Source organism: Mastigoproctus giganteus, chromosome 1 (genome assembly GCF_048544385.1).
Source record: "Mastigoproctus giganteus isolate SK-2022 chromosome 1, ASM4854438v1, whole genome shotgun sequence".
NCBI classification, from domain to species: domain Eukaryota; kingdom Metazoa; phylum Arthropoda; class Arachnida; order Uropygi; family Thelyphonidae; genus Mastigoproctus; species Mastigoproctus giganteus.
In genome coordinates, this window is record NC_143575.1 from 135,159,076 (window position 1) to 135,185,103 (window position 26,028).

General features: G+C 36.9%; 1 protein-coding gene across 2 annotated transcripts in view; it reads right to left on the reverse strand.

Annotated features, from left to right (window-relative positions):
- Col4a1 (Collagen type IV alpha 1) overlaps positions 1 to 26,028 on the reverse strand; it is a 1,206,096-nt gene that overhangs the window by 41,023 nt on the left and 1,139,045 nt on the right. For both annotated transcript variants that reach the window (XM_090374514.1, XM_090374509.1), the window contains exons 36-37: positions 22,266 to 22,421; positions 6,104 to 6,412 (exon numbers count right to left, since the gene is read on the reverse strand). In XM_090374514.1, the coding sequence (XP_090230640.1) occupies positions 6,104 to 6,412; positions 22,266 to 22,421 (465 nt within the window). The remainder of the gene's footprint in view (positions 1 to 6,103; positions 6,413 to 22,265; positions 22,422 to 26,028) is intronic.

Consider the following 26,028-nt stretch of genomic DNA (forward strand, 5'->3'; position numbering starts at 1 on the left):
AACTTCTGTTGAATTTTAGAATGCTCATTATTACGGACAAAAGTTTGTTTTTTTTATCTGACAATTAGATATATTCTATCATTCTCAGGTGCTCTGATTTACTTTTAGCTGCAGCTCTTTCCATTCTACCTTACTTTTTGCTATTTTAAATGATTTAACTCCAAATCAGAATTAGACTTCTGCTTAATTTATTTCTGAAAATTTCTTTAGTGTGAAGAAATTTTTAGAGATGAAATATAACCAAATGACATAACCAAAGTGGTTCATCCCTTTCCTTCTAGTGTTAACATATGAAAAGAATTTAAAGAATTAGCCAACAATTTCTCATAATCTGCCTCAGCTTACCTAACTTTCTTAGCGAATTTACTGAAGACACCAGTTTATATTGATTGTATGTTTTTGTTCCCTAATAATTTATGATTGTTCCATGCATTTTCCATCTTTGCCACTGGTTTTATCAATTCATCTTACATCCATTTGCACAGCTGCAAACTTTTTCACCCTGATATCTTGATTGAACCGATTAAAAGCAATTCCAAAGTTTCATCAGAAAGAGTGAATCTGAATATCCTTTCACATCAACCCTGCTATGAGGAATTGTTAAAATGCCAAGCATATGAGGAATTCTGTAGGGAAGTAGAGGCCAGAAGTTTATCAGACTTTAAGAAGGAACTAAATCATTTTGTAATAACTGAGAGCAAATTTGAGTAGAAATTGTTGAAGTTAAACATAAGAAAGGCATGTGGATGGGATTTATCCAGTTATATTAAAGGAGGCAGCAAAGGAAGTAAGCAAATCCTTAGCTATAATTATGAGAGTATCCTTGGACTCAGGGGAGGGGCCCTACAGACTGGAGATGTGAAAATGTATCCCCAATTCACAAAGGGGAGATCAAAGAGTGACAAGTAATTACAGACCCGTTAGTTTAACTTCTGTTCTGGAGAAAATAATGGAGTCACTGGTTAAAGAAGCAGCATTCCAGGATCATGTAGACAAGACTGCAGTTATAATTCAGACAGCATGGGTTTGTTAAGGGGAAGTCTTGTCTGACCAATTTAATTGGATATTATATGATCACAAAGGAACTGGATGCAAAAAATAATTTTGATATATACTTGGATTTTAGGAAAGCCTTTGATACTGTTGCACATGGAAGACTACTGTACAAATTGGAGCAGTATGGCATTAAGGGAAATTACTGCTATGGATAAAGGGATGGTTGAGTGGGAGAAGACAGAGAGTGGTAATCAATAGACACTGCTCTTCGTGGACTAATGTTATTAGTGGAGTTCCACAGGGTTTGGATTTGGGCCCACTATTGTTTTCTGTATTTATCCACTTAACTAATACATTTTCTGTATTTGAGTCCAAGAGCATCCTTGGACTCAGGGGAGGTCCCCATGGATTGGAGATGTGCAAATGTATCTCCAATTCACAAAGGGTGACATGAGTAATTACAGGCCTGTTAGTTTAGCATTAGCAAAGGCATATGATGCAAAAAAGCAAGCTTATATAGCATCAGCCAAAAAAAACCCTTATTTCACCCATCCGCTCGCTCCAAATGTTTGTCAAGTTCTGCCTTGAATCTATTTAAGCTATCAACTTCTACGACACGTGGAAGTTTGTTCCAGCAATCAACCTCCTGCTGACTAAATGCAAACTTCTGCATGTCTATCCTACAACCGTCTTTCCTCAATTTGAATTTATGCTCTCTCAGGCGATTATTCTGAGCAAGAGGAAGAATCCCATCAGGCTTTATACACCATCAATCTCATCAAGGCTTTATACACTTCAATCAGATCACCTCGCAGGTGCCTAGTCTCCAGACACTGTAATTTGCAAAACTTAAGCCTTTCCTCGTAAGAGCAACCCTTTTTTCTATTCATAATATTGGTGCCCTTCTCTGTACTCGTTCCAACAGCTCTACATCCTTCTTAAAATGAAGGCTGCAGACCTGTATACAGGACCCAAGGTGTGGTCAGACCATTGCCTTATACAAGGGGATACTCACCTCCTTATCCTTGCTAGAAAAATTTCTGTATATCATTGACAAGACACCATGAGCTACTCTTGAAGACGGTCTGCACCGCTCAGAAAACTTCAAAGGGGCGCCTCCGTAGCCAGGTGGGAAGGAGCAGCAGTGCATAGCACACGCTTCTTGATTAGACCGGGGTTCGAGCCTGTCACCACCAAATACGGAGGATGCGGAAAGGTCAGGAAATGACCACCGCATATCCCGGAGCAATATGGCCTTAGTTGCTAATGCTCCTAAAAACCAAATAACAAACAAACAAACAGAAAACTTCATATCTGCTTTCACAATTACCCCCAGGTTCTTTTCATTCTCCACTACTGTCAGTGTGGTACCACAGAGTTGATACGTTACTCTGGGATTACTGCTTCCCATATGTAGTACTTTACATTTGTCAATGTTAAACTTCATTTGCCACCTCTCAGCCCAACTGCTCAAATTTTCTAGATCCTGTTGCAGCAGCGTACTGTCATTAGTGTCATTAACAACCCTGCCAACCTTCGTATCGTCTGCAAACTTGCACATTAAGCCTGATATACCATCATCAATATCATTAATGAACACAGAAAACAACAATGCACCCAACACTGAACCCTAAGGGACTCCACTAATAACATTAGTCCACAAAGAGCAGTGTCCATTTATTACCACTCTCTGTCTTCTCCCACTTAACCACCCCTTTATCCATAGCAGCAATTTGCCTCCAATGCCACACTGCTCCAATTTGTGCAGCAGTTTTCCATGTGCAACAGTATCAAAAGCCTTTCTAAGATCCAAATATATAATATCAAAGTTATTCTCTGCATCCAATCAAATTGGTCAGGCAAGACTTTCCATTAACAAAACCATTCTATGTCCGAGCTATAACTGAAGTCTTGTCTAGATGATCCTGCAGTGCTTCTTTAACCAGTGCCTCCATTAATTTCCCTGGAACAGAAGTTAAACTAACAGGTCTGTAATTACATGTGTCAGCTTTTGATCCTCCTTTGTGAATTGGGATCACATTTGCACATCTCCAGTCTATGGGTACCTCCCCTGAGTCCAAGGAAGCTCTCATAATAATGGCTAAATGTTTGCTTCCTTTAATATAACTGGATAAATCCCATCCACCCCAGTTGCCTTTCTTGTGTTTATCTTCAACAATTTCTCCTCCACTTTACTCTCAGTTATTACAAGATTATCTAGCTTACTGCCAGAGTTGAATACACCTCTGGCATTCCCCTCGCTGAATAACTCCTCATGTGTGAATGTCGATGCAAAATATTCATTTAGTTTTTTAGGTACCTGAGCAGGATCATCAACAATTGAACCATCGATATCAAGTGGACCAATCTGATTCATCCCCTTCCTTCTAGAGTTTACATAAGTAAAGAACTCTTTGCTGTTTTTCTTTGCATCCTTTGCAAATATTTCTCATAATCTGCTTTTGCCTGCCTAACCTCCTTTGTGACTTGGTTACAGACCAGCTTATATCTATCATAGGCTTCTGTATCACGAGTTAATTTATATGTATCCCATGCATTTTTCTTCTCTGCCATGTCTCATTAGTTCATCTGACATCCATTTTGGCCTAAACCTTGAACAATATTTCTTAGTTGGTATGTAAAGCCTAGTAGCTTCCAAGATAAGTTCTTTGAATGCTTCCCATTTTGGATTTGCTGTTGGTAACATCATCAGTTGGTCCCACTGTATAGAATTTAGAATTTAAATCCACTCACTCCAAAAGTTTTTCTAGTTCAGCCTTAAATTATTTTTAGCTATCAGCGTCAACACCAATAGATGGAAGTCTGTTCCATCAATCAACCACCCGCTGGCTAAAGGTGAATTTCTGCACATCTATTCTACAATTGGCTTTCCTCAATTTGAATTTGTTTACTCTGGTGAGTAATCTGAGCAAGAGGAAGAATCTCATTAGCATTGAGCTTGCTCAAACTATTCACAGCCTTATACACCTGAATTAGATCACCTCGCTGGTGCCTAGTCTCCAGAAGCCGCAATTTGTAGAAGTTAAGCCTTTCTTGGTATTGCCACCCCTTTCTGCCACTCGCCAATCTAATTGCCCTTCTCTGTACTCCTTCCAGCAACTCTACATTTTTTCCTAAAATTAGGCCTCCAGACCTGTATGCAGTACTCAAGGTGTGGCCTTACCATTGCCTTATACAAAGGGACAATCACCCCCTTATGCTTGCTAGCAAAATTCCTGTATATCATTGACAAGACACCATGAGCTACTCTTGCAGTCTCCCTATACTGCTCAGAAAACTTCGTACCTGACAGCACAATTACTCCCAGGTCCTTTTCATTCTCCACTACCCTGAGTGTAGTACCACCCAGTTAATATGTTATTCTGGGGTTACTGCTACCCACATACATTACTTTACATTTGTCAATGACTTCAGTTGCCACCTCTCAGCACATCTGCTCAACTTTTCCAGATCCTGTTGCAGTAGCGTACTATCATTATTGTCATTAACAACCCTGCCAACCTTCATATCGTCTGAAAATTTAGACATTAACCTGATAAATACTGAAAACAAAAATGGGCCCAACACCGAACTCTGGGGGGACATTAATCCACGAAGAGCAGTGTCCATTGATAATCACACTCTGTCTTCTCCCACTCAACCATTGTAGCAAATTGCCCTTAATGCCATACTGCTCCAATTTGTAGAGTAGTCTTCCATGTGTCACAGTATCAAAAGCTTTCATAAAATCCAAGTATCTGATATCAAAATTATTTTTTGCATCCAGTTCCTTTGCAATGACATCATAGTATCCAATCATTGTCAGACAAGACTTCCCCTTAAACTGCCGTCTTGTCCAGATGATCCTGCATCACTTCCTTAACCAGTGACTCCATTATTTTCCCTGGAACAGAAGTTAGATTAACAGGTCTGTAATTACTCGTGTCGCCGTTTGGATCCTGCTTTGTGAATTGGGGACACATTTGCACATCTTTGGTCCATGCACACCTCCCCTGAGTCCAGGGAAGCTTTCATAATTATGTCTAATGGTTTGCTTATTTCCTTTAATATAACTGGATAGATCCCATCCACCTCAGGTGACTTTCTTATGTGCAATTTCAACAATTTCACCTCCACTTTACTATCAGTTATTACAAAGTCATTTAGCTCCTTGCTAGAGTTTGATAAGTTTCTGGCCTACACTTCCCTACAGACATCCTCATGTATAAATGTAGATGCAAAATACTCATTCAGTTCATCAGCTACCTCAGCAGGTACGTCAACAATCAAACTGTCAATGTAAAGTGGGCCAATCTGATTCATCCCTTTCCTTCTAGAGTTTACATAAGTAAAGAAGTATTTACTGTTTTTCTTTGCATTGTTTGCCAAAGATTTCTCGTAATCTGCCTTTGCTTGCCTAATGTCCTTTGTGACTTGATTACAGACTATCTTATATCTACCATAGGCATTTGTGTCTCCTGATAATTTATATGCATCTAATGAATTTTTATTCTCGGCCACAAGTCTCATTGGGCGCCTCCGTAGCCAGGTGGGAAGGAGCAGCAGTGCGTAGCATACGCTTCTTGATTAGACCGGGGTTCGAGCCCGTCACCACCAAATATGGAGGATGCGGAAAGGTCAAGGGAATGACCACCACATATCCCGGAGCAATATGGCCTTAGTTGCTAATGCTCCTAAAAAAAAAAAAAAAAAGTCTCATTAGGTCATCTGACATCTATTTAGGCCGAAACCTTGAACAGTATTTCTTAGTTGCTATACCATGCTGGTCAAGTGCGGGTTGGCAGATCGACCGTATTTAGCAGTGAAAGGCTTGAGCTCCAGTCTACTCAAAAAGCGTGTGTGCTGCTGCACTCCTACTACTGACCACTTGGCTATGGATGCCTTAACTAATAAAAAACAAAATGTTAAGAAAATTAAAATTTATTAGGGATATATGCATAGTACATATAATAAAAATGTAATTATAAGAAAACTAATTATTTACTCTTTATACATGTTTTGCTCAGATTCTGCAGATGTTGATGTACACAGGGAATGTACAAAAAACACATATCTTTTTAGAATCATGATTCCCAGTAAAACTTACCTAAGTCTTGATTGTGTGATTTTTCATTTCCTTCAATATACAACAGGCTGTATCCTTCCCATAACCTGGCCATCCCTTGTGGACACACTGGTAATGTAGAAGACTGACTATGCCTCACCAACAGTATTCCCATTAAATAGTCTCCACCTGGAAGTCCAGGAGGCCCAGAAAGTCCTGGAGGACCTCGAGGCCCTGGTATACCTGGAGAGCCACTAAATCCTGGCAGTCCTCTATCACCTTTAATTCCAGAAGGTCCTGGGAGACCTGGAAGGCCTGAAGGACCAGTTCTTCCTTGCTCTCCTTTAATTCCTGAAAAATTAATTGTCAAATATACAACTCATTAAATAACATTGTGTATTCAAAATTATTCTTTACATGTGCATATACTCATAAGGATTAATTTTTGCTCATGTAATATAGCTCTACATGAAAAGAGCATAATAATGAAAGTGGTGCTAATAAATTTTATTTTTATGTACCTTGTGTGTAATGTCATTATCTTTCAGTCTGTTACTAATGATGTTATTCAGAAGTTATCTTAGAAAGAAATTTTCTTATGTTTATTGTTTTCTTTTAACATCCTGTAACAATTCATGCTAAGGCGATGAGGGGTACTGGGTGTAGGGTTCATTTTGGGAGACCCGATCTTAAATTAAGTAATTGTATAGGAGAAGTTTCTGACTTTACCATTTACTAATGGTAAAATGAAAAACTCTCTCAAAAACTGATTAATTTTATTAATCAGTTTTTGACAGCGTTTTTCAGATTATGGGATTTGCCCAGGTTAATTTTCATGTGGTGTGGGCTATAAATCCCAGAATAACTCATGGTGAAAAATGCTTCTCTCTCTCTGCCTGAAATTCTCTCTGCACATTAGTGACAAGTGGTGAAAGTATAAATAACTGAAACAAATTAAATGTCATCTGCTAACAGAGGAATTTTTTTTGTCTAAAATAAAAAAACTGCAGAAAGCAGTAGAATGACCCTCACCAAAGGAAATGAGATTCACAACAAGCAAATTATGACAACAGTCCAAGAGATACTCACATAAATGATCAAACTGTATTCATATTTCTTAAAATGTTTAAATTTATTCCTATGTATGAAATAAATTTTACCGCTGGAAGAGGGTCTGATTTTTTTTTTATGCTAATTGACTATGGTTTTAACTTTTATTGCCAACACAAGTCAATATTAGTTGCTAATAATGACTAATATTGACTGAAAACCTATGGAGGTTGGGAACTGGATACATGAATAATTCTAGTCTGCTCTTACCAGATTTCAGAACATATTTATTTAATATTAAAAATATACAATTATTATTGTTATGAGGAGGAGAGCAAGCTTACAAACCATTGGCCAAAAAAAAAAAAAAAAAAAATCCTTTCCATATCACCCATCCACAAATTTATTCAAATCTACCCACTTCCACAAAAACAGGTGGAAGTTTGTTCAAACAATTGACCAACTGCTGGCTGAAGGCAAACTTCTGCACATCTATTCTGCAACAATCCTTCAGTTTGAATTTATGCCCTCTCTTGTGTGTAGTCTGAACAAAAGGAAGCACGGCACCAGCATTATGCCTGGTCAGTCCATTCATAGCCTTAAAAACCTCAATAAGATCACATTGAAGGAGCCTAGTCTCCAGGCACTCCAATTTGCAGAAATAAAGCCTTTCTTGGTAAAACCATCCTTTCATTTCCTTTACCAATCTCATTGCACTTCTCTGTACCTGTTCTAGCACATCTTAAAAAGGCTTCCAGACCTGTATGCAGTACTCAAGGTAGTGCCTAAACTTATATAATGTCTGTATGAACCAGAGCATTACAGCTCTGGTTCATACTATATAAATTGCCTCATACAACAGGATAATTACTTCCTTGGTCCTGCTAGCAAAGTTACGCATATCATAGACAAAATCCCAGGAGCTATCCCACCAACTTAACTGCATTGCTCAGAGAGCTTCATATCTGATTGCACAATTAGCCCCTCCCCCAGGCCTTTTTAATTTTTCTCTACAATGACTGAAGTACCACACAGGTATGTTAATCTGCCATTACTGCTACCCATACAGTAACTTGCATTTGCCAATGTTAAACTTCAGCTGCCATTTCTCAGCCCATCTGCCTAATTTATCTAGATCTTGTTGCAGTAGCATCACTTGATTACTATCATTAATCATCTTGCCAACTTTTATATCATCTGCAAATTTAGACATCAATATCATTAATAAATATAGAAAATAATCCATTTTCTCCACTAATAACATTAGTCCACGAAGAGTAATGAACATTAATAACCACTGTTGTCTCCTCCCAGCGAACTATCCCTTTATGCAGGGCATTAACTTGTCCTTAATTTGCTCCAATTTGTACAGCAATCTTTTATGTGCATATACAAGTATTATTATTATTATGAGTAGTAGAACTAGTAATGGCATGTGAGGCAAGAGAGCAAGCTTACAAAACGTAGGCAAAAAAGAGAAAAAAAAAAAAAAAAAAAAAAACTATCAAAAGGTTTCCTGAAATCCGAGTATAAGATAACAAAATTATTTTTTGCACCAGTTCCTTTGTTCTTGTGTCATAGTATCAAAATCCATGCCGCGACTGCAGTATAAGTGCATTCCTGTCTGAATGGTCCTACATTACTTCTTTCTCCAGAGACTCCATTATTTTTCCTAGAAGAGAAGTTAAGCTAAGAGTTCTGTAATTACTTATGTCACCTTTTGATCTTCTCTTTGTGAAATAGGGATATTGCACATCTCCGGTCCACAGGGACTTCTCCTGAACCTAAAGATGCTCTCATAGTTATGGCTAAGAGTTTTCTTAGCACCTTTGCTGCTTCTCATGACATAACTGGATAGATCTCATCCACTCCAGGTGCATTTTTTACATTACACATCAACAATTTCTCTTCCACTTTCCTTTCAGTTATTAAAAAAAAAAATCATTTGGCTCCTTGTTAGGTTTTTATGATCTGTAATTCCCCTCCCCAAAGCACTCCTTACGCATGAATATGAGTAGATGTAGATGTAAAATGCCTATTCATTTTATCAGCAACCTGAGCAGGATCATCATTAGTTAACCCTTCGACGTCAAGCGGACCAATGTGATTCAGCCCCTTTCTTCTACTGTTAATATAAGTAATGAAATCTTTGCTCCTTTTCTTGGCATTCTTTTCCAGAGTCTTCTTCTTGCCTTCTGCCTAATCTTCTTTGTGACTTGATTACACACTACTTTAAAGCCATCACAGGCTTCTGTATCACCTAAAAATTTATATGCATCTCATGCATATTTCTTCTCTGCCACAAGTCTCATTAGTTCATCTGACTTCCATTTAGGTCTAAGCCTGGCACAATATTTCTTAGTTGGTATGAAAAGCCTGGTAACTTCTATGCTCACTCTCCAGAATGCTTCCCATGTAGAATTTGCTGTTGGTCACATCATTAGACAGTCCCTCCGTACAGAATTTAAAAACTGTGTGAGAACACTGTCACCACCCTTACAAGAGCAAAAGCTGTTCCCTTTACCCTTGACATTAGTTATATCTATCTGTGTTAAGTAAATCTCATAATCAGTACATTGTTGATCACTGCCACTCAGTGAGTCTTTTACCTGCAGATTCTTAATGCACAAAGAATCCCTGATGATAATCAGATCAAGTTTATTGCTTCGTCTTGTTGCTCTAACATGTTTTTGTAGAAAACAGTCATCCAATAAATCTAGAAAAGTTGTGCTAGAATTTCAGAAAAGGCAATTAGAATTTTATTGCATTTTCCACTTCCTACTGCAAAACAGGGATTTTTGCTATAAACGAGATTAAATAGAGAGAGAGACTGACTAAAGTCGGTAGAAAAGCTGAGAGTAACCAATCCACAATAAATCCTCGTATTAAAAAACTGTGTGCTTCCATAAAACCCAATCGTCTCACTGATTAAAATGTTATAATTGTATATTTGTTTGTTTTTTATATTTAAATATGTTAATTTTTTACATATTTTCTTTTAAATTTCATGCAATTCATGTATGTTCAGAAAAGAACATTGAAAGGATTAAAAACAAATAATAAGTGTATTATTAAATATACCCAACTGAAATAACTTACAGTTTGTGAATATGTAAATATATATATATATTACATTTTATTTATTAAACTGAATACCAAGGGAATTCATAGTAAATTTTTATTTTTTTGTTTAGAAATCGCGAAAATGATGGTTAAATGTAAAAGAGTTGCGTTTTCAGACAAAAACTTGAAATTATTCAAAAGTTTGAAAACGGTGCATCCGTTAAATCTCTAAAGAACCATATGCAACATTGTAAAAAATAAAAGGAAGCTATTAGATATAAAATTAACATCGCAAAAAATAAAGGGACGTGGTAAGTTTTTTCTTTTTTATCTATCACCATATTTTTTACAAAGGTTGCTGAACATTCTTCGATACAGTAAGTCCCTGACTTACTCAACTATTGATTTACGTAAATTTTTTTCGCTCAGTTTTTTTTTTTTTTTTTTTTAGGATTGTAAAATTTAAAACAAAAATAATAAAAAAATAAAATAAGCAATCAATAACGACAATCACGGCATGCAGAAATTGCACAAGTGAGATACGGAGTAACAAGCAAAAAAAAAAAATAGGAAAGAAGAGAAAGTTCTTACAATTTATTTATGGGTTTTTTTTTTTTTTTTTATATGATTGAAGATTTCAGTGAAGGGGACACATTTCACCATAATAACGTAAAAACCCACACAATTCCAGTTATCAGTATTATCGCAAATGCAATAAGATCGAGTTTACTACCCGTTTATAAAAGATGCAAGAACAGAAAAGCCCAGTAACCCGGAAGGTGCAAATTGTTTAAATGCAGTGACCTCCAGAAATGTGCTTTAGTAAAATGTGAGTTCACGTGAGGTGATAATACTGTGTTTTCCCCCTTAACCCTGTGAAGTTCTTGTCAGAAAACTTCATTTTGACCATTATCATGGGGCTGACTAAGAGAATAAGTGACAGTGCTACTAGTAAATCTACCAACAAAAGGAAAGCCATCGATTTGGATCAGAAAATTAAACTAATAAGGATGTATGAAAATAGCCAAACATTAACAAGTATCACGCAGAATTCAGATTTGTCAATAATAATATAGTTGCAATATGTTATTAGTCATTCCTGAATTATGTAAAACTCGACGAAGTAAGAAGTCCTGGAATGTATCTCTTACGTATGTCGGGGACTTTTGTATTTTTGGATTAACCAGGAAATCGATTATCTGGGATTTGTTTTTTACCATCTATCCCAGAAAATCAAGAGTCTACTGTATTTAAATATAATGATAGGACTTCAGATATATCTATTATAGTAAGTGTTGTTCTATTAAATAAAGTGACACCCATTTCCCAATGTTGTTTTACTTAGACCAAAAAAATTTGCCATTACTCTCTCACATGTTCTATTGACAACAATGATTATTCGGGGAGAGATAAAAGTTGGAGTAAAAGATCTACTGGAGGAAATAGCATCAAAGGCTTACTTCAAAGTTATTGAATTCCTCAGATCAGTTAGAACCTCCAAATAGCATGCCAACTGTGTGGTACTACACTCAGGGTAGTGAAGAATGAAAAATACTTGGAGGTAGTTGTGTGGTTAGATATGAAGTTTTTTGAACAGTGCAGACAGGCTGCGAGAGTAACTCATGGAGTCTTGTCAATGATATATACTGTATTTTCCCATGTATAAGATGCACCTTAATTTTGGGGTCCGAAATTTGAAAAAAAAAATGTATTACATAAAGTTAGTGAACTCAAGTTTTATTCATCATAAAATTCATACAACTCATCACTGTCAAAACTCCCATCCATTAGCTTGTCCTCATCTGTGTCTGATGACGAATCACTGTCTTCATATATTGCTTCGTCCTCAGTTCCATCTATGGCATTTGAAATGGCACACTTGACAACGATCTCAATCTTGATATTATCCCAGGATCTTTTCACCCAGGTACAAACTTCTCCTATAGTTGGTTTCTTCACTCTTCCTGCTGGTGTCAAATTGTTCCCAGAAGACTTCATCCATTGGTTCCATTCGTCTCTCATGGCAGCTTTGAAGGGTTTGTTAATGCTGATATCAAGTGGTTGGAGCTGGGATGTCAAGCCTCCAGGTATGACGGCAAGTTTTGTTTTTTGCTCTGCAGCAATCTTTGTGTTTTTTGTTATGTGTGCCCTGAACTGATCAAGCACCAATAGGACAGATTTGCATAAGAACCTACCTGGTCTCCTGCTCCAAACTTTCTCAAACCTGATCATCCTCATCCATCCAACCCTTGTCAATCACTCCTCGAGGAATGTCTTCTTTTGGCATTGTTTTGCATTTGAAAATCAGCATAGGAGGCAGCTTGGTTCCGTCTGCACAACAAGCTAGAACAACTGTATTATGGCTCTTTTCACGTCCACTTGTCTTCACAGTTACAGTTTTCATCCCCTTCTTATCAACAGTTCTGTTACTTGGGACATCAAATTGAAGGGGGACTTCGTCCATATTTGCAATCTGTCCCAACTCAAACTGATGTGTCTTCCTACATTGAATGACAAAACAATGAAATTCAAGGACCTTCTGCTCATAGCTTTCAGGCATCTTTTGGGCAAGTCTGGTGTGTGTATGCATGCTTAGTCCATTCCGTTTCATGAACCTGAAGCACCAATTGTGTCCTCCTTTGAAATCAGTAACTTCTTTTTCATCAGCAATTATTCTTGCCTCATGCTGAACCATCTTTGTGGGCACAGGAATTCCAATTGCCCTTTGCTCTTCAATCCATATCTTCAATTCCCTCTCTAAATCAGGCCATTTTGCTGACTTGCCTCTCATGGCCTTCTTCTGCCGTGGCGTTTTCAGTAGGGTTTTTTCTTCTTTCCGTAGCCAGTCTTGGATTGTTTTCTCAGTTGGAGGAGGACCAAACTTACGTTCAGCAGCACGATTTCCATTCACTTTTGCAAACTGCATCACTTTTAACTTGAATTCAGCACTGTACGAAAATGTTTTCTGAGCCATTTCTGGGCAGAATGTGGCAAAACGTAACCTAATATACCGGTAACAAGTGCAAAACAATGAGCGCAAAGACAACAAGCGCAAAAAAGCGGGAAATGCAAGTAAAAAAAATCTACAACCACTGTATAAGACGCACCCAGTTTTTAGACCACAAATTTTTCGAAAAAGAGTGCGTCTTATACATGGGGAAATACGGTAAGAATTTTGCTAACAGGGATAAGGTGTTTATCTCCTTGTATAAGGTAATGGCCAGGCCACAACTTGAGTGCTGAATAAAGGTCTGGAGGCTTCATGTTGGGCTGCTGGAACGAGTACAGAGAGGGGCAACAAGATTAGTGAGTCGAACAAAGGGTTGCTGTTACCAAGATAGGCGTAAGTTCTGCAAATTGCAGCATATGGAGAATAGCCACCTGCAAGGTGATCTGATTAAGGCCTTGAATGGTTTGAGCAAGCTCAATGCTGATGGGATTCTTCCTCTTGCTCAGATTCAGCACCTGAGGGGACATAAATTCAAAAATATATGTGTGGAAATTTGCCTTTATCCAGCGGGTAGTTGATTGCTGGAACAACTACCCGCTGTCATTGTGGAAGTTGACAGCTTAAATAAATTCAAGGCTGAAGTAGACGAGCTTTTGAAGTAAATGGATGGATGAAATGGGAAAGGGTTTTTTTTTTTTTTTTTTTGCTGATGCTATATAAGCTTGCTGTCTTGCATCATATATTCCTCTACTAATGCTAAAGAGAAAAACAAAATTTATCTAAACAACAGATTAAAATGTTAAAAGAAATTCGGAATGATTCAAATATTGTAGTTGTCTTGGCATGTTACAGTGTGGTTATGAATAGATCAGCATACAAAACAAAAGCATTGGAATGCTAAGCTTAGGGATAATACATATATATAAAATAGTGTGTCCTTCTTCACTGAATGGTTTAGAGGAGAAAGTGAATTCCTTACTCAGAAGATGGTGTGCACAATCCAAAATAGATAAAAATCAATTGGAGTTTACATGTCATGAGATGCACATGGGGATGATTTTTTGGACTTCCAAAGATCCCCAAACCTCAGGTTCCATTACATTCAACAATTTTTCAGCATTAGCAGTCTAACTTACAATCCAGAAAAACACACAGCACTACCATTAATATCTAGAAACCTGCATATCTACAAATAACCTTTATTCACAGGAAAATGAATAAAGTGTGCTAAAGCGATTAGACTTTATGAGAGCCTGTAGTCTCTGTGGAACACTCTCCACCAGTCATTTTTCAATGTCCAGCATATGTGTGGAAGTTTGCCTTCAGTCGGTGGGTGGTTGATTATTGGAACAGGCTTCCATCTGTTGTTGTGGAAATTTATAGTTTGAATAAATTGAAGGAAGAATTAGATTTTTTTTTTTTTGGCCAATGTTCTATAAGCTTTCTTTCTTGCATCATTTGTCACTACTAATACTAATATCGAGAAGTAGACTGAGATGTTTTCTGATGGCTGCCATGACCTGCTTGATGAGAGTCATCTATCACCTAGTACTGCTTGGTAACACACAGGGGTGGCATTTCTCTGTGTGGTGTGGATGCCACACCTTGACTCCTGCTTACACTAGTTCAAATCTGGGTGGTAACGTCCTGTATACTAGTTTCTGCATTTCACAACTTGCACATGGGGGGGGGGGGGTCATACCCGGGGTTACTAATAGTCCCACCATGAATATGCAACCCAAGGATTTTGTTGATGCATAATGATCGGATTTCACCAAAATTCTGTCCACTTGACTCAAGTGTCACCTGCATATCAGTTCCATCAGCAATTTAGACTCCCAGCTTTTTATACCTGAGAAAATATATGTGACAGTCTGAAGGATCTCAAGTTGTTAATTATTGGAATAAGTGGCTTCCATGAATGGTTTAGCTGGCAATTTTGGAAATTCAAAGCACTGGACAAGATACCCACATGAGGAAAGAGTCAAATAGGTGGGTTATTGATTTTTTTTTTTTTTTTTTTTTTAGCAGGTGCAGTGAAAATCCAAGACTTCCTTAAGCCATGTGTTTAATACTAAGATTCTAAATATTCTGAACGTATGACATCATTGTCACTGTGAAATGCTATATCTATTTTCACATTTCTTTCTGTACATTGCATGCTGCCAATAAACTTGTTTTTCTCATTACATTGTTTCCTACCACTTGAAATTGAAAAACCACATCTATGCAGTTTTTCACATATGGGATACATATTACCCTGGTCAGAATTTACAATAAATGGAAAATTCTGAAATTTTATGTCATATTTCTTTGGCATCTTACTGTAAGGTATGTTAATTAGCTTTGCTCTACATGAAGGATGTTGGAATGGTTGCAATGTTAGCACACCATATGACCAATTTGTTAAAAAAAAAAAAAAAAAAAGGGAGAAATTTGTAGCATTTTTTTTTAAAATTCCAATTTTAATTTAGTTTTTATTATTATTACTTTTTTTGCGAAAAGAAAAAGATGGAGAAAAACGATAGTTCTGCTAAAAGACTCTCTGTAACTCACTATGTTATGACAAAGATGGAATCAAACTGAGAAAACAAAAGATGGATTTTCCATTCTAAATCCAGAGAGCTGGCAACTATACATAATCTCCAGATCAGGGATACTATTAAAATGATCACTAGAATATAGTGGACCCTCATTTTACGATATTAATCCATTCCAAAGACACTATCATATCATCATATCTTGAAACTATTGTAATGTGAACCCAATAACACATTGTTTTTGGTAATTCGTTCCAAGACCTTGGAAGTTGAAATTTTTGCTATATAGCTAAGCTATTTATCTCTCTAAAAGGTGATTTTTATAATGGAAACTGTACATATTGAACACAACACAAAAAAAAACATTTGAATTATGCAAAAACAAAACATGTGGGCAGCACATTTGCAAATGCTGCTATTGGCTGAGAGAAAGTACTGCATGATCCAGTCAAGACAATATTAAGCCAATCCCATCATAAAGTAAAATAAGTAGGTGCTGGTTAACATGATCAGAAAGTGGAAGCAGCCGCTTTCTTTAATTTCAAAAAAAAAAAAAAAAAATCAAATCATTAAAATGCACTACATTTTCATCGTTATCATATGTTCAGTTATAAGAATCAATTTTGAAAGCCTTTGTGATACTTTTCTAAAGCACATTTCTGGAGGTCACTACCATAAAACAATAAAAACAATTTGCAGTTTCCAGTTTATTGGGCTTTTCTGTTTTGCAATCGGGTAGTAAACTCGATTTTATTGCATTTGCAATAATATTGATAGCTGGAATTCTGCAGGCTTTTACGTTATTTTGGTGAAATGTGTTTCCACTTCCGTGAAATCTTCAATCACATAAAAAACAAATAAATTTTCAGAATCTTCTGTTCATTCTACTATTTAAAACAGTAAAAAAGATAAGCATCGATAACAAACACGGCAGGCACAAATTGCAACTAACATGATACGTGCAAGTGAGATACAGAGTAACAAGTGCCTGCCGTGTTTGTTATCGATGCTTATCTTTTTTACTGTTTTAAATTTCACAATTCCCTCCCACACACGCCAAAAATGTCAGTGAACAGAAATATCAACTAGTTAGTATGTACATACTACAGTTCATATTGATTAAGCTATGTATGTAAACGTAAATTTATTTTTATTTTGCTAACCTCTGGAAAATATTCTTCGATTTTCACGTATCATTTAATTTTGTTGATTGGTAATGTAATAAAGTATCAATTTGTGATCCCTACTTTTATAGCCTGTGGATAACATTCCTCCTATTTTCGCTTATTAGAAATGCCATTTAATAGAATTAAAATTCAATTTGCAAATGTGATCACAATGACCAGCACTTATCACATATTGTATAGTGAACAATATTTTATTATTTATGGAGAGTCCATCGTAAAGTTCTGGCCAATATTCTTTACATTTCGAGGGTACAGCTCTAAAACGCTGTTTGCAGGCCGGCTGCTAGTTAGTACACCGGACCGAACCTATTGGTAACTCTCTAGGAGGCTTCCGGATCAGCTAGTGTATAATCTTGCTACCTCTACTCTGCCATATAGTGACTGGAGGGAGTCCGAGTAGTGTGTATGCAGGGAGCATTGTCGAGGCCACGTTATGCCAAGGATCCGGGTATATTCTTACCATGTGTACGCCATATCCAAAAATTTCATAACTTCATACAGCATGTCCCACCCACTTTTTCTTACTATTGAATACACCACAAATTGTCAAACTAATAGAGCAAGCTTATCTGCGAAAAGATCTAAACCTCCCAAGCACTTCCCAATTCATTTCACAAATACACATGGTCTCAATTCTAATCTTAACGATATCCATTTCCACTTGCAGTCTGCCAAGCTCCATGTACTTTTTCTGACAGACTCTCAGTTATCGGTTGATTCAACTACTGCTCATCTCAGATGCCCAAATTATTCGCTGTATGATTCCTTTTGCCTCAAAGGTGGTACTTTTGCATATGTCCATTCTGATATTCCCTGTCAGAGACTTGGCAATTTGGAATCTACTCTCTTTGATCTTCTCTGGCTTAAAATCTCTCTACCTCATTGTGTAAAATTCATCTGTTGTCTCTACTGTTCTCCCAACTCCACTAGGCGCCTCCGTAGCCAGGTGGGAAAGAGCAGCAGTGCGTAGCACACGCTTCTTGATTAGACCGGTGTTTGAGCCCGTCACCATCAAATATGGAGGATGTGGAAAGGTCAGGGAATGACCACCGCATATCCCGGAGCAATATGGCCTTAGTTGCTAATGCTCCTAAAAAAACTAAATAACTAACTAACCAACTCCACTAATCACTTGGAGCTTTTTGACTTCCTCTCTTTGCAACTTGACTTTCTCCAGTCCAACTTTTCTAACAGTGAGGTAATTTTCCTTGGTGATTTTAATGTTCACAACTCCAGCTAGCTTCTGTTTCTAGTCACACCGACCCAGCTGGTTGAGATGATGAGGCTTTTGCAATTACTAATGACCTTGCACAGATTGTTCATTTACCTACAAGAATACCGGACAATCCTAATCATTCAGCCAACACGCTTGATCTTTTTCTCACAAACAACCCTTCTAAGTACACGGTCGATGTGAGAGGTCGTTTAGGCACTTCAGATCACAACTTGGTGATTGTCTCTTCTCCAATGGAGCCTTTATCTCATGGCTATTTCCAACCTTGTGTTGTTTGGCATTACAAGAATGCAAAATGGAATGACCTGCGAGATTTCTTTTCCTTGGTCGGATTACTGTTTCAAAACTTCTGATGTCAACGTTTGCTCAGATCATGTCAGTGAAATTATTCTTGCAGGAATGGAATCCTTTATTCCACACTCCAATTTAAAATCTCGACCTTTAATTAAATCTTGGTTTTCCAAAAAATGTGCTAAGGCTGTTCAAGAGAAGAATGTGGCATATCGTAATTGGCTTGTTTATAATTCTCCAGTTTTATTTTCTGCCTACACCAAAGCTCGCAACAATTGTAAAGCAATTATTAATCAGTCCAAACTAGAGTTTCAATAGGCTAAGAGTAGAAAACTTGCTTCTTGCCCTAATGGTAGCCGAGCATTCTGGCCTCTTGCCAAAGCTATTGGCTGTCAACTTTGCCCATCTCTGCTCTCACCTCTGTCCAAACCAGATGGTTCTGTTTTCACTTCAGCCAAGGATAAAGCTACCTGCTTGCATCCCATTTTTCTTGCAACTCATGTATTAATGATCTTGGTAAAACACCTCCCACCATTCCCAACACGTTCCATTCAATGCCTCGTGTGGTCTTCCGTCAAAAGGATGTCAGAAGGATTTTGAAGAAAATCTTGATGCTAAGAAAGCTCCAGGTCCCGATGGTATTTCTCCACTTGTTCTCAAAACCTGTGCTCCTGTACTTACTCCTATTCTTTGCCGCGTTTTATCAATTTCTTATTCCAAAGGTGTTTTTCCTTCTGCTTGGAAATTTGCTCATATCCAGCCAGTTCCTAAAAAAGGGTGACAAATCCCTCCCATCCAGTTATCGTCCCATTGCAATTACTTCTACTCTTTCTAAAGTAATGGAGAAATCAATTAACTGCCAACTCTTAAACTCCCTAGAAATCTTTCGTCTGATCAACAATCGCCAGTATGGATTCCGTCAGCGTCGATCCACTGATGTTTTGGCTTATGTTACCCATTTATGGACTAATTCAATGGAAAGGTTCGGTGAAACACAAGTAGTTGCTCTTGACATCTCAAAGTCTTTCGATCGTGTTTGGCATAAAGGTCTTCTAAACAAGCTTCTGTCTTATGGTTTGCCAACTGTTTTTAGTAATTGGTTATCCAGTTTTCTCTCTGATCGCTCACTGAGGGTGATGGTAGATGGCTCTCTGTCTTCTAACATCTGCACTAATGCCGGTGTCTCCCAAGGTTCAGTTCTTTCCCCCACTCTTTTCCTCTTGTATATTAATGACCTTTTTCCATTGACTGGAAATCCTATCCATAGTTTTGGCGATGAATAGCACATTGCATTCCACTTTCCATTTTGAGAAACCTTGCCCTGTTCAATCAGCTTCAACTTCTCGAAAATCTGCTACCAATTCCTTAAATGCTGATCTTCAGGTAATTCTCCAGTGGGGCAAAGACAACTTAGTTGATTTCAACCCTTCTAAAACTCAGTCTTGTCTTATATCTCGCGTAAAGGATTCTTCTGCTCCTATGCTTACCTTTAGTGACACTCCGATTTCTAGGCAAAATGATATCTCTTTTGGGGATTACCCTGACTTCTAATCTCTCTTGGCACAAGCACATTACAAATATTGCTTCCTCTGCATCTAAAAAACTTGGTTTTCTCTTTCGCTCACGGCGTTACTTTTCTTCCAAATAGCTGCTCACTCTGTATAAATTGCAAATCCACCCTGCCATGGAATATTGTTCCCGCATATGGAGTGGTGCCCCCAAAACCTCTCTCAGGCTTCTTGTTTCCATTCAGAAGAGGGTAGTTAGGTTAATTAATGATTCATCTCTAACAGAATCTCTCCACTCGCTGTCTCATAGACGTACTGTTTCTGCTGCATGCCTCTTCTACAGATACTTCCATGGGTACTGTTCTTCTGAATTGGCTTCTATAATTACCGCTCTCTCTTTCAAAACAGTCCGAACACGTGCTCCCACCAGTCAACATCCATTTACTGTCCAACTTCAAACTCACAGAACCAACTTTTCATCTTCCTCGTTTATTCATTCAACTGCTGTTTTCTGGAACAACCTTCCTTCATACGTATTTCCTGAAAATTACGGTCTACAGAAGTTCAAGTCCAATGTCAACAAATATCTTCTTTTGTCTTCTCGACCTCCAACCCAAGCATGGTACTAAGTACTAGAGGTTCTAATACCTCGTGTTTGGGGTTTACAAAAAAGAAAAAAAAAAAAAAAAGTGATTTGATCTTATAGTGAACCAATTGTAAAGCGGGGGTCCACTGTATTGGGGTGATTCCATTAAATTGGAGAGGAAGGGATTGAATAGGAAATGAATAACTACTGATCCTATCAAGTCTGACTTCTGTAGTGAATAAATAATGGAATGGTAATTAAGGATGCATACAGAAATTACTTGATAATAATGAACTTCTAAAGGAATTAGAGCAAGGTTTTGTGAAGGGAACTGTTTAATTACAATAATATAATTGCTTAATTTAATTACAATTACAATATGATTTGGTTCCACATGAGAGGCTATTGTACAAATGGGAATCATGCTGGGAAGATCCTCAGTAGAATAGGGCTGACTAATTAAAAAAAGAGACAGAGTAGAAATTACAAGGTATTCTTCCAAGTGGACTAATGCGCTGAGCAGGGGACCCTCTTGTTTCTGATTTTCTGCACTGATATTGATGAGGATATAAGGAAAAGCTATCTGGGGAGAAATTTTGCTGATGACTTAAAAGTAATCAGAATGGTTAACAATTGTGGGCAAGGATGTGCTGCTTCAGAATGACTCAGATGAGTTACAAGTGGTCTGAAAGATGGCAACTAAAGTTTAATCCTGAAAATGTAAGGTTTTGCATTTGGAGGAAAAAATTCTGGGATTAAAAAGGAATTAAAGTTGGTTCAGATTTTGGGCTACAAACAGATATAAAATTTTCCTTGCAGTGTAGACAAGCAGCCATGAAGGATCAGGGAGTACTATTAATGATCAATAGGAACTTTGGTGGCAGGGAAATGCACACTATTATTCCTCTATATAAAATGATGGTGAGACCTCAATTGGAATATTTTATTCAGATCTGGAGGCTTCACCTAAAAAAGAACATAACTTATTGTGAGAATGCAAAAAAGCAACTAGATTGGTTGGTGTTTCTAAGGATTATCCCTGTGAGGAATGGCTTAAAAGATGCTGGCTGCAGAGCCTAGAGACTAGCACCTCAGAGGTGAATTGATAAAGGCCCTTAAAGGAATAGGCAGAATGAACAATTTACATAATGGCAGGTAAAACGAGACCAAGGAGATGCAAATATAATATTGTGTGAAGCAATATAACATTAGATGTCATTCCCTGACATAGTCAAGTGGTCAAATGCAAGGGTCAAATAGAAGCACACATGCTTTGAGTGGACCACTAATGGTTCAAGCTCGTGTGACTGCCATATACGGTTAATGATTGTATTCATTGTCAAAATAAATAACGTAAACTCTTCTGACCTAGTGTTCATGCTGGAGTATAAATGAGAACTTTTCTGAAGATCACTTATGCACAGTGTGTTGATGATCCCTGGAATAAGTTTCCTCTCTACGTTATTGAAGTAGAGTCTGACATGGTTATACGTAGAATTGGACTTGGGAATTTTTTCTACAATTTCATTCTTTCTTATAAAAATATAAACAACTGACTGTAACAAGGAGATGGCCATAACACATTTGAAAAAGCACAAAATAAAAGATAAATTCATTAAATAAAACCATAGCTGTTCCAAAGGTGCTCTCAATTTCCCTTCTGTAAACAAATGTATAATTAAAAATGGCATAATATTATTGCTTAAAGTATTTGTTTAAAATTTAGCAAATTTAAAATTATATGTTTATACTATAGAACAAACTTTTTTTTTTTTTTTGGCATAAAAAAAGTTACCTGGAAATCCCTGTGGACCTGGAAAACCTTTTGGTCCAGGAGAACCTTTTTCTCCTGGTGATCCTGAACTACCAGGCTCACCTTTTTGTCCTTTAAATAAATTTAATGGTGGTACTGTGCCTTTTTCTCCTTTCTGCCCTCTTTCACCTTTGATTCCTAGAGATAAAATGAATATAATTGTAGAATTGTCCTTTCTGATATAAGGCAATTTGTTGAGATAAATTCATTAAATGTAAATTAATTTGATATTAAAGCATTACTCTGAATATATTTTAATGTAATAAAAGGCTGCGATATGTATTCACATAAAACTGCACCAAGAAACATATATTTACACTTTAACAATGTACAAATAAACTTTTTTTTTAATTAAAGAGGATTTCCAACGTCGAGACTAAAACATGCACATTAATGAAAATTTTTCTTATGTAAATTGTATCTTATAAGCAATACATTCCCTCAGGAATAATCTTATGGAAAATCTAATTCTGTGTCATAAGGAATGGCAAAACTATGACTCTGTGCTGAGGGCATTAGGTTGCATGCAACTTGGCCTCTGCCAAGTTACATTTGAAACTATGAAAAGATTACAACAGTCTGCATTTATAACATCTTTAGCAATCAAACTTTTAACTGCCACTGGATCATCTTGGCACGGTCTCATGTCTTAACCACTTGGCCATCGTGGCAAAATTATGGTTTCGGCCTTCACTAGTATACAATGCATAATCAGTATAAACACTCACTTGTTACTTAACTAACATCCCTGCATTGGTTCAGCACTATTAAAGATCACTGTGCCTAATGAATATATTCAGTAATACGCAAACCATATTGCTGCAGTTTACAGTTGTTGTTTGTTTGGTTATTTACTGGCACTGCAGTTGCTGTAGACATAATGTGCTACACCATTTCATCATCAACTAAAACGTTTGATGAATGAAAGAAATAAATGGCATGGCCCTTAAATAAACTTAAACCTCATCACAGGCTATAGGTAGAGAGGAAACTGAAACAATGAGGTACTTATCAATTTCAGAACTGAAGAATTGCACTCCAAGAAGTTTTTTAATAATCTGAGGAACGAGTGTTAAGTATTCTACCATATAAGAATAAAAGCAGACCCCCCCCCACAAAAAAATTCAATGGGAATGCATTTGTGAAAATGCAAGTGAATCTCAAACAGCTGAACTGCATATCTCATAAATTTACATGTTATAATTGGAAGATTCCTCCAAGTGTTTTTCAGTCCTGTGAGGACTGAAAAACACTTGGAGGAATTGGATACATGAATAATTCTTGCCTATGGCCAGACTTCAGAATATATTCATTACACAAATATTTAAAATCAAAATAATATCAGTTAAAAACATACAATGAAAATATATTAGTAAAATAATAAGAGGAGTTTACCTCAATATAGTGCGTAGAACACTTCCGTATGATACCCTCCAGAAATTAAAACGGAAAAAATGAAAAAAATCGACAACTTACCGGTACATTAGAGTAAAATATAAATAATTAAATAAACAAATTAACACAATTAAAAGAATCTAACGAAAATATTCAAAACGATTTTCCTTCCTGAAGCTGACAATGCTTTTCAACCGTATGTCGTGATCACAGGAATGAAAATTACCGAATCGGGTTAAACCTGATGCTTAAATAGATATTATTTGTCTTCGCGCATGCGCGTAAAGGTTCACACATCGGAGATCAAATATGGCCGCTGAACATTAACCTAATTCTTGTGTAATTTAATTTCAACGGTTTCTGCAATTAATAGTCACATATAATTACGTTAAACGTTAAGTATTTTGGCCTCGTTAAATAAAAAAGTATGTTTTTCGTTAATGGCATGAAAGGCTAATTCTGATGCTGCTGAACGAGAAGCACGAACCGAGGCTTCGTGTTGATTTACACGAATATTAAGAGAAAATCGGGTCGAACCCTGATAAGACGAGCCGCAATCACCGCAAGAAATGTTGTATACCAGATCATTAATTTGTGTTGCGAACGCTGAAAGAACCGAGTGATTGTTCAGTATAGTGTGTAACTTTCGTATTAAATTCGGTATTAAATATTAAATTTTAAATTCTGTATCTTTAAAGAATCTGTTAAGCTGTTTGTGCCACTGTTCAACATATGGGACAGAAATAAAGTATTTTTTGATATTACTAGTGTTGATTGGTGTAGTATTTTGTATCCTATCCTTAGCTTGTACCCTAATTCGGTTTATTGTGGTAATGGAATAACCCCTGTTTAAGAATCTGCTAGTTAATATTTGTATTTCTGAGTCCAAAGCAGAATCGGTCGTTGAATATTTATAGGCATTAAGAAATTGATTAAAGATGATCGATCTTTTGTAGGTGAACGGGTGATAGCTATTATAGTGTAGAAGCATACCGGTGTTTGTAGGTTTTCGATAGATGCTAAATTGTATTTTGTTCGAGTCCCGGGTAAGCGTGAAATTTAGAAAGTTTAATGACTTAGTATCCGTATCTTCCCTTTCCAATGTAAATTTGAGTCTAGAATGAATATTATTAAACGAACGTAGAATGTCTTGGATAGTATTACTATCGGTAATAACTAGAACATCATCTAAATACCTGCCATAGTATGTGATATGGGTTCGAAACGGTGTCAAATGTATCTGCTCAATCGTTGAGAGATAGATCTCTGACATTAAGCCACTCAAGCTCAAACCCATTGGTAATCCAAAAATTTGTTTGTACACCTTGTCTCGAAAGGTAATGTAGTTAGCCTCAACTAACAGTTTAAGTAAGTTAAAAATTTCGTTAATAGGTAGCTTCGTATAATTAATCGGTGTCGAGTTTTTATTTAACATATCCCAAATAATATCTAATGTGTATTCAACATTTACATTCGTATATAATGAGGTAACATCTAGTGAGAATAAATTGTAATTGTCGCCGAGTCTACAGTCTTTAAGCTTATTAAATAATGTATCGTAGTTCTTAATCCCAAATTGTATTACCTGTCTAAAGGGTTTTATAATGTTATATACATGTGTGGCTAAGGATGAAAATGCCGAGTTCCTGTAGGAAACAATAAGTCGAATAGGAAACCGTCTTGTGTAATTTTACCTGACCGAAAAGTGCAGGAATATTGTATGTTCTGGCCTTCAATTCCTTTAACTGAACCATAGTAATGTAGTCGTTTTTTCAATACGTGGTTAACGTTTTATTGTATTGATTGACCAAATTGGTAAACAGTGCCGGGTCTACTTCACGATAAGTGGAGGTATCTGACACAACTGAATCTAACTTATTAATATAATCATGTTTATCTAGTACTAACACCGTATCTCCTTTATCTGCCCTCTGTATAATAATGTCCTTATTTCCCCAAAGTTCTCATAAAGCTGAACTGTCATGCGTATTCAATTTAGAAAGTCGCGTTTCTTTTATGTTATTCACTACTTGGTTAACTTGTTGAATGAATATATCTTTTTGTGGAACATCACAAAGTCCAAATTCAATATCAATTACGCATTGTTTTTTAGGCAGTTTACAAGGTGGTAAATTATAATTTAGTCCTTTGGATAAAAGCGAAATCTGGTCCTGCGATAGTGTACACGAGGAAAGATTTGTAACCTGTTGATATGTCGGTTCGTGGGATACTGGGTGAGGGGAGTGTTCGTGAACTAGCTGACATATTCTGTGGTGGCACGTTGTGTGTCTGTGGGGGGGGATGGCCAGCAGAAAATAATATTTAATCCTGGTGACTCACTGACCGTTGA